Here is a 20,742-nt window from a genome sequence, read left to right on the forward strand (position 1 = left end):
TTGCTTATATGTGAATTACAGTTGTGATAAGTCTGACCGTGAGTCAGACGCCATTTTGTTTTTTTCCCCCTTCTGGATTCTTTGTCTCCCTGACTTCTAATCACTTTACGTTCGAGCCATTCGGATAATTGGTACTGTTCCAAATAGCTAGTCGGTCCATGCGAGGGACAAAATTGATTCGAATCTGGACATTCACCCTGACTCTTATGTATTTCAAAAACAAATGTAACTTTACCTCAGTGAGAAGGATAGCCAACATGTCTTGTCTCTGGAAGCGGATGGCCAGGTGAACTAGAGTAAAGCCATCGTTGAAGGCAGTGGCACGGTTCAGGAGACGGACCTCGTCTGAAGTCAGCTGACGGGCGATGTCACCGCCGGACTCCTTGTAGGCCTCGACAGCAGCCATGTTCCCCTCCACCACACCTGCAGCACACACATTTAGTGTTTTACCATTTAGGCTACATTTTTTAAATCATAAGCTGACACCTAGGCTACATTTAGACAGAATTCTGATTTAAAATATATATATATATATACAGTGGGGCAAAAACATATTTTTTTGCAAATAAATTCATAAAAAATCCTACAATGTGATTTTCTGGATTTTTTTTTTTCCTCATTTTGTCTGTCATATTTGAAGTGTACCTATGATGAAAAAATGACAAGCCTCTCTCATCTTTTTAAGTGGGAGAACTTGCACAATTGGTGGCTGACTAAATACTTTTTTTGCCCCACTGTATGTTTTGCTTTGAAAAGAGCTGACGTGATTGGTCAAAAGAAGATCAGAATTGGGCTGCCTGTCTAAAGGTAGCCAGATAGACAGGGACAGGGAAAGTGGAGGGAGGAACTCATTACTGGGGATGACCCCGGAACAAGTTATATTAAATTGAAACTTTACTTGTCTCTGCAGAGAAATTTATTGTGCAGCCAGGAGAAGGCTACACAAAACAACAAATAGTACTAAAGTTTACACGTTTAAAACAAAAACAAAAAACATAAAAACAAATCCACTGACTTCACTGAACACAACACACTGTGTATCTGCCACTGTGAGACTGTCAAGATAAATAAAGATTCTGTACAGACATTGTGTTCCTCCCTCGCTTCTACAAACACTGTTCTGCTGTCAGATCCTGACTGTCATCTCTCCCTACTCTTGTCATCCACAGAAAGGGAAATATTAGAGCTGGCAGTGAACAGTCAGGCTGTCAGGCTGGTCATTGTTAAGAGATATACTGTAGGTCGAGGCCTGTAGAGCTGGCAGTGAACAGTCAGGCTGGTCATTGTTAAGAGATATACTGTAGGTCGAGGCCTGAAGAGCTGGCAGTGAACAGTCAGGCTGGTCATTGTTAAGAGATATACTGTAGGTCGAGGCCTGTGGAGCTGGCAGTGAACAGTCAGGCTGGTCATTGTTAAGAGATATACTGTAGGTCGAGGCCTGTAGAGCTGGCAGTGAACAGTCAGGCTGGTCATTGTTAAGAGATATACTGTAGGTCGAGGCCTGTAGAGCTGGCAGTGAACAGTCAGGCTGGTCATTGTTCAGAGATATACCGTAGGTCGAGGCCTGTAGAGCTGGCAGTGAACAGTCAGGCTGGTCATTGTTAAGAGATATACTGTAGGTCGAGGCCTGTAGAGCTGGCAGTGAACAGTCAGGCTGGTCATTGTTCAGAGATATACCGTAGGTCGAGGCCTGTAGAGCTGGCAGTGAACAGTCAGGCTGGTCATTGTTAAGAGATATACTGTAGGTCGAGGCCTGTAGAGCTGGCAGTGGACAGTCAGGCTGGTCATTGTTAAGAGATATACTGTAGGTCGAGGCCTGTAGAGCTGGCAGTGAACAGTCAGGCTGGTCATTGTTCAGAGATATACCGTAGGTCGAGGCCTGTAGAGCTGGCAGTGAACAGTCAGGCTGGTCATTGTTAAGAGATATACTGTAGGTCGAGGCCTGTAGAGCTGGCAGTGGACAGTCAGGCTGTCAGGCTGGTCATTGTTAAGAGATATACTGTAGGTCGAGGCCTGTAGAGCTGTCAGTGAACAGTCAGGCTGGTCATTGTTAGGAGATATACCGTAGGTCGAGGCCTGTAGAGCTGTCAGTGGACAGTCAGGCTGGTCATTGTTAAGAGATATACCGTAGGTCGAGGCCTGTATGCTTGCTTCGCTTTGTGTAGGTAGGCCTTTAGCCTAGATAACGTCCCTCAATGTACTTTGACGTACATCCGACCCGTGAACCAAGTTTCTATCAACAACATTCACGTCATTGCAGACAGATACATGAGCTTTCCATTTTAAATATGATGTCTAACGTGACCATTAAAAGAACCGATATTATACGTGGACATTGTCAAGAGGTATAGTCCTACTACCTTGCTTTGTGTGTAGCCTAGGTAATAAAAAAAATTAAAATATATCCCTTGATTGTTGAAATACCGTCTGTAAGGAAAGTTTAAAATCGTCATACGTTCATATCATTGCAGACAGATGTCGAAGCGTTCCCATTTGAAATATCATATCCCAAATGTCCTGCTTCTGCAACCGTATCTGAATGGATTAAAGCTCGGATCGGCTCCAGAGGTACGTCCCCATACAGACAGCTGGTTATAAAACGCTAGACGTAATTGACCGGCTGTGGTGTTCATTAATAAATGACCTCCACATCATTATCCATCACATACTGAATGGGCTCCATGCTGTTCCTAGTCACTGCCAATTCATCTACAGCCCCCACGGGGCTTTGGGCCTTATGTAGGTTAGTATGCATTATGAAGTCATTAAGTAGGTTATAAGGCATTATGAAGACATTATATAGGTTAGTATGCATTATGAAGCCATTATGTAGGTTATAAGGCATTATGAAGCCATTATGTAGGTTAGTAGGCATTATGAAGTCATTAAGTAGGTTATAAGGCATTATGAAGCCATTATGTAGGTTAGTAGGCATTATGAAGCCATTATGTAGGTTAGTATGCATTATGAAGTCATTATGTAGGTTAGTATGCATTATGAAGCCATTATGTAGGTTAGTATGCACTATGAAGCCATTATGTAGGTTAGTATGCATTATGAAGCCTTTATGTAGGTTAGTATGCATTATGAAGCCTTTATGTAGGTTAGTATGCATTATGAAGCCTTTATGTAGGTTAGTATGCATTATGAAGCCATTATGTAGGTTAGTATGCATTATGAAGCCTTTATGTAGGTTAGTATGCAATATGAAGTCATTAAGTAGGTTAGTATGCATTATGAAGCCTTTATGTAGGTTAGTATGCATTATGAAGTCATTAAGTAGGTTAGTGTTCCTAGTCCCCCGTGGGGCTTTTGTCGTAAGTCATTATGTAGTTTAGTAGGCTTTATGAAGCCATTATGTAGGTTACTGTTCCTAGTCCCCCCATAGGGCTTTGGTCAAGAGTAGTGCACTATATAGGGAGTCGTTTGGGAGGTATCCTTAATCTCATTTGAGTAAGGAGGAAGAGGAGGAGGAGGAAGATAACTCTGATATGACAGCAGGGGTGGAAAAGGAACTCAATCGTCATACTTGAGTAAAAGTAAAAAGAGACCTTAATAGAAAATGACTCAAGTAAAAATGAAAGTCACCCAGTAAAACACTACTTAAGTAAAAGTCTAAAAAGTATTTGGTTTAAAATATACTTAAGGGGCCAAACTCCAACACTCAGACATAATTTACAAACAAAGCATTTGTGTTTAGTGAGTCCTCCAGACCAGAGGCAGTAGGGACGACCAGGGATGTTCTCTGTTTAGTGAGTCCTCCAGATCAGAGGCAGTAGAGATGACCAGGGATGTTCTCTGTTTAGTGAGTCCTCCAGATCAGAGGCAGTAGAGATGACCAGGGATGTTCTCTGTTTAGTGAGTCCTCCAGATCAGAGGCAGTAGAGATGACCAGGGATGTTCTCTGTTTAGTGAGTCCTCCAGATCAGAGGCAGTAGGGACGACCAGGGATGTTCTCTGTTTAGTGAGTCCTCCAGATCAGAGGCAGTAGAGATGACCAGGGATGTTCTCTGTTTAGTGAGTCCTCCAGATCAGAGGCAGTAGGGATGACCAGGGATGTTCTCTGTTTAGTGAGTCCTCCAGATCAGAGGCAGTAGGGATGACCAGGGATGTTCTCTGTTTAGTGAGTCCTCCAGATCAGAGGCAGTAGAGATGACCAGGGATGTTCTCTGTTTAGTGAGTCCTCCAGATAAGAGGCAGTAGAGATGACCAGGGATGTTCTCTGTTTAGTGAGTCCTCCAGATAAGAGGCAGTAGAGATGACCAGGGATGTTCTCTGTTTAGTGAGTCCTCCAGATCAGAGGCAGTAGGGATGACCAGGGATGTTCTCTGTTTAGTGAGTCCTCCAGATCAGAGGCAGTAGGGACGACCAGGGATGTTCTCTGTTTAGTGAGTCCTCCAGATCAGAGGCAGTAGGGACGACCAGGGATGTTCTCTGTTTAGTGAGTCCTCCAGATCAGAGGCAGTAGGGATGACCAGGGATGTTCTCTGTTTAGTGAGTCCTCCAGATCAGAGGCAGTAGGGACGACCAGGGATGTTCTCTGTTTAGTGAGTCCTCCAGATCAGAGGCAGTAGGGACGACCATGGATGTTCTCTGTTTAGTGAGTCCTCCAGATCAGAGGCAGTAGGGATGACCAGGGATGTTCTCTGTTTAATGAGTCCTCCAGATCAGAGGTAGTAGGGATGACCAGGCATGTTCTCTGTTTAGTGAGTCCTCCAGATCAGAGACAGTAGGGATGACCAGGGATGTTCTCTGTTTAGTGAGTCCTCCAGATCAGAGGCAGTAGGGATGACCAGGGATGTTCTCTGTTTAGTGAGTCCTCCAGATCAGAGGCAGTAGGGATGACCAGGCATGTTCTCTGTTTAGTGAGTCCTCCAGATCAGAGGCAGTAGGGATGACCAGGGATGTTCTCTGTTTAGTGAGTCCTCCAGATCAGAGGCAGTAGGGATGACCAGGGATGTTCTCTGTTTAGTGAGTCCTCCAGATCAGAGGCAGTAGAGATGACCAGGGATGTTCTCTGTTTAGTGAGTCCTCCAAATCAGAGGCAGTAGGGATGACCAGGGATGTTCTCTGTTTAGTGAGTCCTCCAGATCAGAGGCAGTAGGGATGACCAGGGATGTTCTCTGTTTAGTGAGTCCTCCAGATCAGAGGCAGTAGGGATGACCAGGGATGTTCTCTGTTTAGTGAGTCCTCCAGATCAGAGGCAGTAGGGATGACCAGGGATGTTCTCTGTTTAGTGAGTCCTCCAGATCAGAGGCAGTAGGGATGACCAGGGATGTTCTCTGTTTAGTGAGTCCTCCAGATCAGAGGCAGTAGGGATGACCAGGGATGTTCTCTGTTTAGTGAGTCCTCCAGATCAGAGGCAGTAGTGATGACCAGGGATGTTCTCTGTTTAGTGAGTCCTCCAGATCAGAGGTAGTAGGGATGACCAGGGATGTTCTCTGTTTAGTGAGTCCTCCAGATCAGAGGTAGTAGGGATGACCAGGGATGTTCTTTTGATAAGTGTGTGAATTGGACCATTTTCATGTCGAAATGTCAAGAAAGGCCGTTGTGAGGTCAGGACGCTCAGATCAACCCTACTCCTCGGCCAAAGCGTCCAGTGTGCACTCTGAATGCCCCGATCAGACAACGCCCTGAATTTACGAACACCCAGAGCGCACTCTGGCACTCCAAATTGAATCTACAAACACACCCGAAGTCTAGCTAGAAATGTTTTATGCTAACAAGTTAGCGAGAGGTTGCATAGCAACAGCATCAACTTCCGGTAGACAGGCGAAGCGCCAGTACGCTCAGCTGAAAGGATAGCGTTCGTTTACAGTCCACTAAAAGTAACTAATAGTATATACTCATTAAGTAAGTGGTATACAGTATGTTAATATGGGGTATTCAAACACAGCTAATGTGTTTTTAGGTGTGGATGTAGTTTGTTGATTAGAACGACGTTGAAGTATGTAAAAAAACAAAAAAAAAACAAGCATATCCCAAATGTTTATAGAACGATAAAAATAATGTTTTTAAATAAACTACAGCCGTTGTCGGGTTATGAGTAAAGTAGGCGATTTAACATGGGAGTAAAGGGTGTACCCTACTCGGGGGTGTGGTCACGTTAAGCCACGCCTCACCGTGTACATCCCATCGGTTCAGTATGAATAAATGTATCACGCTCAGTGCCATGGTGAATCCTATTTCCCCCATCCTCTCTATTCAGTTGACAAACAGGCTAATAGTATTGTCATTGGTTACACCCTCTCTATTCAGTTGACAAACAGGCTAATAGTATTGTCATTGGTTACACCCTCTCTATTCAGTTGACAAACAGGCTAATAGTATTGTCATTGGTTATACCCTCTCTATTCAGTTGACAAACAGGCTAATAGTATTGTCATTGGTTATACCCTCTCTATTCAGTTGACAAACAGGCTAATAGTATTGTCATTGGTTATACCCTCTCTATTCAGTTGACAAACAGGCTAATAGTATTGTCATTGGTTATACCCTCTCTATTCAGTTGACAAACAGGCTAATAGTATTGTCATTGGTTATACCCTCTCTATTCAGTTGACAAACAGGCTAATAGTATTTTGTCACAACACTGCATTGTATATCATTGTTTTCACTCAATTCAACACATCAACGTGTTAAAACGTAATGACTCGACACAACGGACTCGTTCTTTCCAACAGGAAAACATGAACAAACGTTACTGTGGTTGGCTTTACTGAAACGGAGCAATATTACACAAACACCGTCTGCTTCCTGCTATGGAAAACCAATGAGATCCTCCGATCAGCTTCCTTCAGAATAACCAATGACATCATCTGATCAGAGTTCTCCTTCAGAATAACCAGTGACATCATCTGATCAGAGTTCTCCTTCAGAATAACCAATGACATCATCTGATCAGAGTTCTCCTTCAGAATAACCAATGACATCATCTGATCAGAGTTCTCCTTCAGAATAACCAATGAGATCATTTGATCAGAGTTCTCCTTCAGAATAACCAATGAGATCATCTGATCAGAGTTCTCCTTCAGAATAACCAATGAGATCATCTGATCAGAGTTCTCCTTCAGAATAACCAGTACTGAAACTAAAACCAATGAGATCATTGGATCAGGGTTTTTCTTCAACCTGTGCTCTAATATTAGTCACTAAGTCAGATAATAAACTGTAAGGTGATGTCTGGTGTTTGGTTGGCCTCATTTGCACCTGAGAGGCGCAGAGGTCTAAGACACTACATCTCAGTGCAGGACTCGTCACTGCAGGTTCGAATCCAGGCTGCATCACACCCGGCCGTAGTTGGGAGTCCCCGCACAAACGGCTCAGGTTTGGGTAGGCCGTCGTCGTAAAAAAATAATTTGTTCTTAACTGACTTGCCTAGTTTAGTAAATACAAAAAGAAAGCCTAACCTAATAACCCAGACAATATCACATTCATTGGTCAATATGCATGTCCCAAGACAATAATGTGTCTCAACACACTCTCTAGCCAGACTTATGACTGTATTGTATCTCAACAAACTCTCTAGCCAGACTTATTGTATCTCAACAACAGACTCTCTGGCCAGACTTATGACAGTATTGTATCAACAACAAACTCTCTAGCCAGACTTATGACAGTATTGTATCTCAACTCTCTAGCCAGACTTTTGACAGTATTGTATCTCAACAAACTCTCTAGCCAGACTTATGACAGTATTGTATCTCAACAAACTCTCTAGCCAGACTTATGACAGTATTGTGTCTCAACACACTCTCTAGCCAGACTTATGACAGTATTGTATCTCAACAACAAACTCTCTAGCCAGACTTATGACAGTATTGTATCTCAACTCTCTAGCCAGACTTATGACAGTATTGTATCAACAACAGACTCTCTAGCCAGACTTATGACAGTATTGTATCAACAACAGACTCCCTGGACAGACTTATGACAGTATTGTATCTCAACTCTCTAGCCAGACTTATGACAGTATTGTATCAACAACAGACTCTCTAGCCAGACTTATGACAGTATTGTATCTCAACAACAGACTCCCTGGACAGACTTATGACAGTATTGTATCAACAACAGACTCTCTGGACAGACTTATGACAGTATTGTATCAACAACAGACTCTCTGGACAGACTTATGACAGTATTGTATCAACAACAGACTCTCTAGCCAGACTTATGACAGTATTGTATCTCAACAACAGACTCCCTGGACAGACTTATGACAGTATTGTATCAACAACAGACTCTCTGGACAGACTTATGACAGTATTGTATCAACAACAGACTCTCTGGACAGACTTATGACAGTATTGTATCAACAACAGACTCTCTAGCCAGACTTATGACAGTATTGTATCAACAACAGACTCTCTAGCCAGACTTATGACAGTATTGTATCAACAACAGACTCTCTGGACAGACTTATGACAGTATTGTATCTCAACAACAGACTCCCTGGACAGACTTATGACAGTATTGTATCAACAACAGACTCTCTGGACAGACTTATGACAGTATTGTATCTCAACAACAGACTCCCTGGCCAGACTTATGACAGTATTGTATCTCAACAACAGACTCTCTGGACAGACTTATGACAATATTGTATCTCAACAACAGACTCCCTGGCCAGACATTATGTAGGCTATTATGAAGTCATTATGTAGGTTTGTAGGAGTTATGAGATCATTATGTAGGTTAGTAGGTGGTATGAAGTCATTATGTAGGTTAGTAGGTGGTATGAAGTCATAATGTAGGTTAGTAGGTGGTATGAAGTCATTATGTAGGTTAGTAGGTGGTATGAAGTCATTATGTAGGTTAGTAGGTGGTATGAAGTCATTATGTAGGTTAGTAGATGATATGAAGTCATTATGTAGGTTAGTAGATGGTATGAAGTCATTATGTATGTTAGTAGGTTGTATGAAGTCATTATGTAGGTTAGTAGGTGGTATGAAGTCATTATGTAGGTTAGTAGGTGGTATGAAGTCATTATGTAGGTTAGTAGGTGGTATGAAGTCATTATGTAGGTTAGTAGGTGGTATGAAGTCATTATGTAGGTTAGTAGGTGGTATGAAGTCATAATGTAGGTTAGTAGGGGGTATGAAGTCATTATGTAGGTTAGTAGGTGGTATGAAGTCATTATGTAGGTTAGTAGATGGTATGAAGTCATTATGTAGGTTAGTAGGTGGTATGAAGTCATAATGTAGGTTAGTAGGTGGTATGAAGTCATTATGTAGGTTAGTAGGTGGTATGAAGTCATTATGTAGGTTAGTAGGTGGTATGAAGTCATTATGTAGGTTAGTAGGTGGTATGAAGTCATTATGTAGGTTAGTAGGTGGTATGAAGTCATTATGTAGGTTAGTAGGTGGTATGAAGTCATTATGTAGGTTAGTAGGTGGTATGAAGTCATTATGTAGGTTAGTAGATGGTATGAAGTCATTATGTAGGTTAGTAGGTGGTATGAAGTCATAATGTAGGTTAGTAGGTGGTATGAAGTCATAATGTAGGTTAGTAGGTGGTATGAAGTCATTATGTAGGTTAGTAGGTGGTATGAAGTCATTATGTAGGTTAGTAGGTGGTATGAAGTCATTATGTAGGTTAGTAGGTGGTATGAAGTCATAATGTAGGTTAGTAGGTGGTATGAAGTCATAATGTAGGTTAGTAGGTGGTATGAAGTCATTATGTAGGTTAGTAGGTGGTATGAAGTCATAATGTAGGTTAGTAGGTGGTATGAAGTCATTATGTAGGTTAGTAGGTGGTATGAAGTCATTATGTAGGTTAGTAGGTGGTATGAAGTCATAATGTAGGTTAGTAGGTGGTATGACATCATTATGTAGGTTAGTATGTGGTATGAAGTCATTATGTAGGTTAGTAGGTGGTATGAAGTCATTATGTAGGTTAGTAGGTGGTATGAAGTCATTATGTAGGTTAGTAGGTGGTATGAAGTCATTATGTAGGTTAGTAGGTGGTATGAAGTCATTATGTAGGTCAGTAGGTGGTATGAAGTCATTATGTAGGTTAGTAGGTGGTATGAAGTCATTATGTAGGTTAGTAGGTGGTATGAAGTCATTATGTAGGTTAGTAGGTGGTATGAAGTCATAATGTAGGTTAGTAGGTGGTATGAAGTCATTATGTAGGTCAGTAGGTGGTATGAAGTCATTATGTAGGTTAGTAGGTGGTATGAAGTCATTATGTAGGTTAGTAGGTGGTATGAAGTCATAATGTAGGTTAGTAGGTGGTATGATAGGGCAGTCAAATGATTGTGGTCACCGTAATAGCTGTTCGAATAGCATTTTATTGACGTCCATTTTCTCCAATCCCCCGCCTCCTCTCATTTTATTGATGTCCATTTTCTCCAATCCCCCGCCTCCTCTCATTTTATTGATGTCCATTTTCTCCAATCCCCCGCCTCCTCTCATTTTATTGATGTCCATTTTCTCCAATCCCCCGCCTCCTCTCATTTTATTGACGTACATTTTCTCCAATCCCCCGCCTCCTCTCATTTTATTGACGTACATTTTCTCCAATCCCCCGCCTCCTCTCATTTTATTGACGTACATTTTCTCCAATCCCCCGCCTCCTCTCATTTTATTGATGTACATTTTCTCCAATCCCCCGCCTCCTCTCATTTTATTGACGTACATTTTCTCCAATCCCCCGCCTCCTCTCATTTTATTGATGTCCATTTTCTCCAATCCCCCGCCTCTGACTACATGTGCTGCCATAGAAATATAATGAATAGAATGGGAATCCTCATTCAGGAGCAAAAAGCAGGAAGTAAAATACGAGCCATTGGATTTATTGATTCAACTCAACTGACATTACAAAAAAAACTCCATGAGGGTGGTATGAGGGCCCGACGTCCACAGGTGGGGGTTGTGCTTACAGCCTGACACCGTGCAGGACGTTTGGCATTTGCCAGAGAACACCAAGATTGGCAAATTCGCCACTGGCGCCCTGTGCTCTTCACAGATGAAAGCAGGTTCACACTGAGCACATGTGACAGACGTGACAGTCTGGAGACGCCGTGGAGAACGTTCTGCTGCCTGCAACATCCTCCAGCATGACCGGTTTGGCGGTGGGTCAGTCATGGTGTGGGGTGGCATTTCTTTGGGGGGGGTGCACAGCCCTCCATGTGCTCGCCAGAGGCAGCCTGACTGCCATTAGGTACCGAGATGAGATCCTCAGACCCCTTGTGAGACCATATGCTGGTGCTGTTGGCCCTGGGTTCCTCCTAATGCAAGACAATGCTAGACCTCATGTGGCTGGAGTGTGTCAGCAGTTCCTGCAAGAGGAAGGCATTGATGCTATGGACTGGCCCGCCCGTTCCCCAGACCTGAATCCAATTGAGCACATCTGGGACATCATGTCTCGCTCCATCCACCAACGCCACGTTGCACCACAGACTGTCCAAGAGTTGGCGGATGCTGGCGGATCATTAGGTCAGTTAGTAGGTAACTGTACCAGCCCCTGGTCATGAAGTCATTAGGTCAGTTAGTAGGTAACTGTACCAGCCCCTGGTCATGAAGTCATTAGGTCAGTTAGTAGGTAACTGTACCAGCCCCTAGTCATGAAGTCATTAGGTCAGTTAGTAGGTAACTGTACCAGCCCCTAGTCATGAAGTCATTAGGTCAGTTAGTAGGTAATTGTACCAGCCCCTGGTCATGAAGTCATTAGGTCAGTTAGTAGGTAACTGTACCAGCCCCTGGTCATGAAGTCATTAGGTCAGTTAGTAGGTAACTGTACCAGCCCCTAGTCATGAAGTCATTAGGTCAGTTAGTAGGTAACTGTACCAGCCCCTAGTCATGAAGTCATTAGGTCAGTTAGTAGGTAACTGTACCAGCCCCTGGTCATGAAGTCATTAGGTCAGTTAGTAGGTAACTGTACCAGCCCCTGGTCATGAAGTCATTAGGTCAGTTAGTAGGTAACTGTACCAGCCCCTAGTCATGAAGTCATTAGGTCAGTTAGTAGGTAACTGTACCAGCCCCTAGTCATGAAGTCATTAGGTCAGTTAGTAGGTAACTGTACCAGCCCCTAGTCATGAAGTCATTAGGTCAGTTAGTAGGTAACTGTACCAGCCCCTGGTCATGAAGTCATTAGGTCAGTTAGTAGGTAACTGTACCAGCCCCTGGTCATGAAGTCATTAGGTCAGTTAGTAGGTAACTGTACCAGCCCCTGGTCATGAAGTCATTAGGTCAGTTAGTAGGTAACTGTACCAGCCCCTGGTCATGAAGTCATTAGGTCAGTTAGTAGGTAACTGTACCAGCCCCTGGTCATGAAGTCATTAGGTCAGTTAGTAGGTAACTGTACCAGCCCCTGGTCATGAAGTCATTAGGTCAGTTAGTAGGTAACTGTACCAGCCCCTAGTCATGAAGTCATTAGGTCAGTTAGTAGGTAACTGTACCAGCCCCTGGTCATGAAGTCATTAGGTCAGTTAGTAGGTAACTGTACCAGCCCCTGGTCATGAAGTCATTAGGTCAGTTAGTAGGTAACTGTACCAGCCCCTGGTCATGAAGTCATTAGGTCAGTTAGTAGGTAACTGTACCAGCCCCTGGTCATGAAGTCATTAGGTCAGTTAGTAGGTAACTGTACCAGCCCCTGGTCATGAAGTCATTAGGTCAGTTAGTAGGTAACTGTACCAGCCCCTGGTCATGAAGTCATTAGGTCAGTTAGTAGGTAACTGTACCAGCCCCTGGTCATGAAGTCATTAGGTCAGTTAGTAGGTAACTGTACCAGCCCCTAGTCATGAAGTCATTAGGTCAGTTAGTAGGTAACTGTACCAGCCCCTAGTCATGAAGTCATTAGGTCAGTTAGTAGGTAACTGTACCAGCCCCTGGTCATGAAGTCATTAGGTCAGTTAGTAGGTAACTGTACCAGCCCCTAGTCATGAAGTCATTAGGTCAGTTAGTAGGTAACTGTACCAGCCCCTGGTCATGAAGTCATTAGGTCAGTTAGTAGGTAACTGTACCAGCCCCTAGTCATGAAGTCATTAGGTCAGTTAGTAGGTAACTGTACCAGCCCCTAGTCATGAAGTCATTAGGTCAGTTAGTAGGTAACTGTACCAGCCCCTGGTCATGAAGTCATTAGGTCAGTTAGTAGGTAACTGTACCAGCCCCTAGTCATGAAGTCATTAGGTCAGTTAGTAGGTAACTGTACCAGCCCCTAGTCATGAAGTCATTAGGTCAGTTAGTAGGTAACTGTACCAGCCCCTGGTCATGAAGTCATTAGGTCAGTTAGTAGGTAACTGTACCAGCCCCTAGTCATGAAGTCATTAGGTCAGTTAGTAGGTAACTGTACCAGCCCCTAGTCATGAAGTCATTAGGTCAGTTAGTAGGTAACTGTACCAGCCCCTAGTCATGAAGTCATTAGGTCAGTTAGTAGGTAACTGTACCAGCCCCTGGTCATGAAGTCATTAGGTCAGTTAGTAGGTAACTGTACCAGCCCCTAGTCATGAAGTCATTAGGTCAGTTAGTAGGTAACTGTACCAGCCCCTGGTCATGAAGTCATTAGGTCAGTTAGTAGGTAATTGTACCAGCCCCTGGTCATGAAGTCATTAGGTCAGTTAGTAGGTAACTGTACCAGCCCCTGGTCATGAAGTCATTAGGTCAGTTAGTAGGTAACTGTACCAGCCCCTGGTCATGAAGTCATTAGGTCAGTTAGTAGGTAACTGTACCAGCCCCTGGTCATGAAGTCATTAGGTCAGTTAGTAGGTAACTGTACCAGCCCCTGGTCATGAAGTCATTAGGTCAGTTAGTAGGTAACTGTACCAGCCCCTGGTCATGAAGTCATTAGGTCAGTTAGTAGGTAACTGTACCAGCCCCTGGTCATGAAGTCATTAGGTCAGTTAGTAGGTAACTGTACCAGCCCCTAGTCATGAAGTCATTAGGTCAGTTAGTAGGTAACTGTACCAGCCCCTGGTCATAAAGTCAATAGGTCAGTTAGTAGGTAACTGTACCAGCCCCTGGTCATGAAGTCATTAGGTCAGTTAGTAGGTAACTGTACCAGCCCCTGGTCATGAAGTCATTAGGTCAGTTAGTAGGTAACTGTACCAGCCCCTGGTCATGAAGTCATTAGGTCAGTTAGTAGGTAATAGTACCAGCCCCTAGTCATGAAGTCATTAGGTCAGTTAGTAGGTAACTGTACCAGCCCCTAGTCATGAAGTCATTAGGTCAGTTAGTAGGTAACTGTACCAGCCCCTGGTCATGAAGTCATTAGGTCAGTTAGTAGGTAACTGTACCAGCCCCTGGTCATGAAGTCATTAGGTCAGTTAGTAGGTAATAGTACCAGCCCCTAGTCATGAAGTCATTAGGTCAGTTAGTAGGTAACTGTACCAGCCCCTAGTCATGAAGTCATTAGGTCAGTTAGTAGGTAACTGTACCAGCCCCTAGTCATGAAGTCATTAGGTCAGTTAGTAGGTAACTGTACCAGCCCCTAGTCATGAAGTCATTAGGTCAGTTAGTAGGTAACTGTACCAGCCCCTGGTCATGAAGTCATTAGGTCAGTTAGTAGGTAACTGTACCAGCCCCTGGTCATGAAGTCATTAGGTCAGTTAGTAGGTAACTGTACCAGCCCCTGGTCATGAAGTCATTAGGTCAGTTAGTAGGTAACTGTACCAGCCCCTGGTCATGAAGTCATTAGGTCAGTTAGTAGGTAACTGTACCAGCCCCTAGTCATGAAGTCATTAGGTCAGTTAGTAGGTAACTGTACCAGCCCCTGGTCATGAAGTCATTAGGTCAGTTAGTAGGTAACTGTACCAGCCCCTAGTCATGAAGTCATTAGGTCAGTTAGTAGGTAACTGTACCAGCCCCTAGTCATGAAGTCATTAGGTCAGTTATACGGTAACTGTACCAGCCCCTGGTCATGAAGTCATTAGGTCAGTTAGTAGGTAACTGTACCAGCCCCTAGTCATGAAGTCATTAGGTCAGTTAGTAGGTAACTGTACCAGCCCCTGGTCATGAAGTCATTAGGTCAGTTAGTAGGTAACTGTACCAGCCCCTAGTCATGAAGTCATTAGGTCAGTTAGTAGGTAACTGTACCAGCCCCTGGTCATGAAGTCATTAGGTCAGTTAGTAGGTAACTGTACCAGCCCCTAGTCATGAAGTCATTAGGTCAGTTAGTAGGTAACTGTACCAGCCCCTGGTCATGAAGTCATTAGGTCAGTTAGTAGGTAACTGTACCAGCCCCTAGTCATGAAGTCATTAGGTCAGTTAGTAGGTAACTGTACCAGCCCCTGGTCATGAAGTCATTAGGTCAGTTAGTAGGTAACTGTACCAGCCCCTAGTCATGAAGTCATTAGGTCAGTTAGTAGGTAACTGTACCAGCCCCTAGTCATGAAGTCATTAGGTCAGTTAGTAGGTAACTGTACCAGCCCCTAGTCATGAAGTCATTAGGTCAGTTAGTAGGTAACTGTACCAGCCCCTAGTCATGAAGTCATTAGGTCAGTTAGTAGGTAACTGTACCAGCCCCTGGTCATGAAGTCATTAGGTCAGTTAGTAGGTAACTGTACCAGCCCCTAGTCATGAAGTCATTAGGTCAGTTAGTAGGTAACTGTACCAGCCCCTAGTCATGAAGTCATTAGGTCAGTTAGTAGGTAACTGTACCAGCCCCTGGTCATGAAGTCATTAGGTCAGTTAGTAGGTAACTGTACCAGCCCCTAGTCATGAAGTCATTAGGTCAGTTAGTAGGTAACTGTACCAGCCCCTAGTCATGAAGTCATTAGGTCAGTTAGTAGGTAACTGTACCAGCCCCTAGTCATGAAGTCATTAGGTCAGTTAGTAGGTAACTGTACCAGCCCCTAGTCATGAAGTCATTAGGTCAGTTAGTAGGTAACTGTACCAGCCCCTAGTCATGAAGTCATTAGGTCAGTTAGTAGGTAACTGTACCAGCCCCTGGTCATGAAGTCATTAGGTCAGTTAGTAGGTAACTGTACCAGCCCCTAGTCATGAAGTCATTAGGTCAGTTAGTAGGTAACTGTACCAGCCCCTGGTCATGAAGTCATTAGGTCAGTTAGTAGGTAACTGTACCAGCCCCTAGTCATTAGGTCAGTTATACGGTAATAGTACCAGCCCCTGGTCATGAAGTCATTAGGTCAGTTAGTAGGTAACTGTACCAGCCCCTGGTCATGAAGTCATTAGGTCAGTTAGTAGGTAACTGTACCAGCCCCTAGTCATGAAGTCATTAGGTCAGTTAGTAGGTAACTGTACCAGCCCCTAGTCATGAAGTCATTAGGTCAGTTAGTAGGTAACTGTACCAGCCCCTGGTCATGAAGTCATTAGGTCAGTTAGTAGGTAACTGTACCAGCCCCTGGTCATGAAGTCATTAGGTCAGTTAGTAGGTAACTGTACCAGCCCCTAGTCATGAAGTCATTAGGTCAGTTAGTAGGTAACTGTACCACCCCCTAGTCATGAAGTCATTAGGTCAGTTAGTAGGTAACTGTACCAGCCCCTGGTCATGAAGTCATTAGGTCAGTTAGTAGGTAACTGTACCAGCCCCTGGTCATGAAGTCATTAGGTCAGTTAGTAGGTAACTGTACCAGCCCCTAGTCATGAAGTCATTAGGTCAGTTAGTAGGTAATTGAACCAGCCCCTGGTCATGAAGTCATTAGGTCAGTTAGTAGGTAACTGTACCAGCCCCTGGTCATGAAGTCATTAGGTCAGTTAGTAGGTAACTGTACCACCCCCTAGTCATGAAGTCATTAGGTCAGTTAGTAGGTAATTGAACCAGCCCCTGGTCATGAAGTCATTAGGTCAGTTAGTAGGTAATTGTAGCAGCCCCTAGTCATGAAGTCATTAGGTCAGTTAGTAGGTAATTGTAGCAGCCCCTAGTCATGAAGTCATTAGGTCAGTTAGTAGGTAACTGTACCACCCCCTAGTCATGAAGTCATTAGGTCAGTCATGAAGTCATTAGGTCAGTTAGTAGGTAATAGTACCAGCCCCTGGTCATTAGGTCAGTTAGTAGGTAAATGTAACAGCTCCTAGTCATTAGGTCAGTTAGTAGGTAACTGTACCAGCCCCTGGTCATGAAGTCATTAGGTCAGTTAGTAGGTAATTGTAGCAGCCCCTAGTCATGAAGTCATTAGGTCAGTTAGTAGGTAATTGAACCAGCCCCTAGTCATGAAATCATTAGGTCAGTTAGTAGGTAATTGAACCAGCCCCTGGTCATGAAGTCATTAGGTCAGTTGGTAGATAATTGTACCAGCCCCTAGTCATGAAGTCATTAGGTCAGTTAGTATGTAATTGTACCAGCCCCTAGTCATGAAGTCATTAGGTCAGTTAGTAGGTAATTGTACCAGCCCCTAGTCATGAAGTCATTAGGTCAGTTAGTAGGTAATTGTACCAGCCCCTAGTCATGAAGTCATTAGGTCAGTTATACCCCTAGTCATGAAGTCATTAGGTCAGTTAGTAGGTAATTGAACCAGCCCCTAGTCATGAAGTCATTAGGTCAGTTAGTAGGTAATTGTAGCAGCCCCTAGTCATGAAGTCATTAGGTCAGTTAGTAGGTAATTGTAGCAGCCCCTAGTCATGAAGTCATTAGGTCAGTTAGTAGGTACCCCTTCAAGGTGTTAGCCAACTTTGTCTCAACAACGACTCAAGACATTATTGTATCTGAACAACAACAAACTCCCTAGCCGGACAGAGACATCGGACCATAGAGGGGGAGGGGAGAGGTTAGCCGACCTTATGTTCACCAGCAAGGTCAAATAATAAACTGTGATCTGATGCCTGATTAAGGCCTGATTAATATTTTATTTTGATATATATTGACTGTGTCTCAGAGAGGACAGTAAAGGTATTTATCCCAGAGCCCTCAACATCAGTCATTGGTCAATATGCACGTCCCAATGCATTATTATTTGTGTCTCAATAACAAACTCCATGAGAGAGAGAGAGAGAGAGAGAGAGAGAGAGAGAGAGAGAGAGAGGACAATAAATGTATTCATCACTAAGTTAGATGAGCTGTGAGGTGGTGAGAGAGTTGACAGCCCTCACAGAGCCCTCACCCAGTCAACATCAGTCATTGGTCAATATGCACGTCCCAAGACAATATTATTTGTGTCTCAACAACAGTCTGACTGTGGACAGAGGGGAGAAGTAATCAGAGCCAAGGTCAGACTGTCACAGTGTTGTCATGTGTTGTGTTCATGTTATGTCAAGGCTATTTTTACCTTCCTGCTAGGATGGATGGGTGGCTGCTTGGTCCAGCAGAGCAGTCAGTACTAACCAGGTTTAAAGAAGCATCAGTGAGTTATGTTTACATGAATATTAATAATTTATTTTATTTAAAAAAAAAATGTTTTACCTTTATTTATCTAGGCAAGTCAGTTAGGAACAAATACTTATTTTCAATGACGGCCTACCGGGGAACAGTGGGTTAACTGCCTGTTCAGGGGCAGCTCGGGGATTTGAACTTGCAACCTTCCGGTTAACCACTAGGCTACCCTGCCGCCCTGGATATTAGACTGATTAAAATGGCAGAAGGCAGAGTGTGCCAGTCACGTAGACACCTTTCTCTGCTGATCTTAAACGTGTGAACGGGTCATATTTGAAGTAAGCAATACGCTGATTAAAAACACCTGGTTTTCTGAGCAATGTTTTTGAATTATTAGGACATAAAGTGGCAAGGAAAAGTATGTGAACCCTTTGGAAATACCTGGATTTCTGCATAAATTGGGTCATAAAATTTGATCTGATCTTCATCTAGGTCACAATAATAGACAAACACAGTCGGCTTAAACTAATAACACACAAACAATTATACGTTTTCATGTCTTTATGGAACACAGCGTGTAAACATTCACAGTGCAGGGTGGGAAAAGTAGGTGAACCCTTGGGTTTAATAACTGGTTGACCCTCCTTTGGCAGCAATAACCTCAACCAAACGTTTTCTCTAGTTGTGGATCAGACCTGCACAACGGTCAGGAGGAATTTTGGACCATTCCTCTTTACAAAACTGTGTCAGTTAAGCAATATTCTCGGGATGTCTGGTGTGAACTGCTCTCTTGAGGTCATGCCACAGCATCTCAATCGGGTTGAGGTCAGGAGTCCTACTGGGCCACTCCAGAAGGCGTATTTTTCTTCTGTTGAAGCCACTCTGTTGTTGATTTACTTCTGTGTTTTGGGTCGTTGTCCTGTTGCGTCACCCAACTTCTGTTGCACTTAAACTGGCGGAGAGATAGCCTTACATTTTCCTGCAAAATATCTTGATAAACTTGGGGATTCATTTTTCCGTCAATGATAGCAATCTGTCCAGGCCCTGAGGCAGCAAAGCATCCCCAAACCATGATGCTCCCTCCACCAGACTTTACAGTTGGGATGAGGTTTTGATGTTGGTGTGCTGTGCTGTGCCTTTTTTCTCCACACATAGCGTTGTGTGTTCCTTCCAAACAACACAACTGTAGTTTGATTTGTCTACAGAATGTTTTGCCAGTAGCGCTGTGGAACATCCAGGTGCTCTTCTGCAAACTTCAGACGTGCAGCAATGTTTTTTTAGACAGCAGTGGTTTCTTCCGTGGTGTCCTCCCATGAACACCATTCTAGTTTATTGTTTTAAGTATCGTAGACTCGTCAACAGAGATGTCAGCATGTTCCAGAGATTTCTGTAAGTCTTTAGCTGACACTCTAGGATTCTTCTTAACCTCATTGAGCATTCTGCTCCTGTGCTCTTGCAGTCATCTTTTCAGGACGGCCACTCCTAGGGAGAGTAGCAACAGAACTGGACTTTCTCCATTTATAGACAATTTGTCTTAGCGTGGACTGATGAACGCCGAGGCTTTTAGAGATACTTTTGTAACCCTTTCCAGCTTTATGCAAGTCAACCATTCTTCATCTTAGGTCTTCTGAGATATCTTTTGTTCGAGGCATGGGTCACATCAGGCAATGCTTCTTGTGAACAATAAAAACTAACATTTTGTGAGTGTTTTTTATAGGACAAGGCAGCTCTAACCAACATCTCCAATCTCATCTCATTGATTGGGCTCCATGTTAACTGACTCCTGACTCCAATTAGCTTTTGGAGAAATCATTAGCCTAGGGGGGTTCACATACTTCTCCCAGCCTACACTGAATGTTTAAATGTTGTATTCAATATAGACAAGAAGGAGACTGTCCCCAAGGAGAGCCAGCTAGAGGAGGCTGTCCCTCTAGATCACACTCTGTCCCCAAGGAGAGAGAGGAGTTTCTGGACACACAGCCAAGGGAGGGAGGGAGACAGCCTCTCTGCTTCTCCCCATCCTTCTCTTTCTCTCCGTCCGTCTCTTTCTCCCCGTCCGTCTCTTTCTCTCCGTCCATCTCTTTCTCTTCGTCCGTCTCTTTCTCCCCGTCCGTCTCTTTCTCTTCGTCCGTCTCTTTCTCTCCGTCCGTCTCTTTCTCCCCGTCCGTCTCTTTCTCCCCGTCCGTCTCTTTCTCCCCGTCCGTCTCTTTCTCCCCGTCCGTCTCTTTCTCCCCGTCCGTCTCTTTCTCCCCGTCCGTCTCTTTCTCTCCGTCCGTCTCTTTCTCTCCGTCCGTCTCTTTCTCCCCGTCCGTCTCTTTCTCTTTCTCCCCGTCCGTCTCTTTCTCTCCGTCCGTCTCTTTCTCCCCGTCCGTCTCTTTCTCCCCGTCCGTCTCTTTCTCCCCGTCCGTCTCTTTCTCCCCGTCCGTCTCTTTCTCTTCGTCCGTCTCTTTCTCCCCGTCCGTCTCTTTCTCCCCGTCCGTCTCTTTCTCCCCGTCCGTCTCTTTCTCCCCGTCCGTCTCTTTCTCTTTCTCCCCGTCC

General features: G+C 44.0%; 1 protein-coding gene across 2 annotated transcripts in view; it reads right to left on the reverse strand.

Moving 5' to 3' along the window:
* LOC110510773 (ubiquitin thioesterase ZRANB1) overlaps positions 1-20,742 on the reverse strand; it is a 51,665-nt gene that overhangs the window by 25,190 nt on the left and 5,733 nt on the right. For both annotated transcript variants that reach the window (XM_090217816.1, XM_090217817.1), the window contains exon 3: positions 236-423. In XM_090217816.1, the coding sequence (XP_090073942.1) occupies positions 236-423 (188 nt within the window). The remainder of the gene's footprint in view (positions 1-235; positions 424-20,742) is intronic.

The sequence above is a fragment of the Oncorhynchus mykiss genome, chromosome 23 (assembly GCF_057628025.1).
Source record: "Oncorhynchus mykiss isolate SJ-2025 chromosome 23, ASM5762802v1, whole genome shotgun sequence".
NCBI classification, from domain to species: Eukaryota; Metazoa; Chordata; class Actinopteri; order Salmoniformes; family Salmonidae; genus Oncorhynchus; species Oncorhynchus mykiss.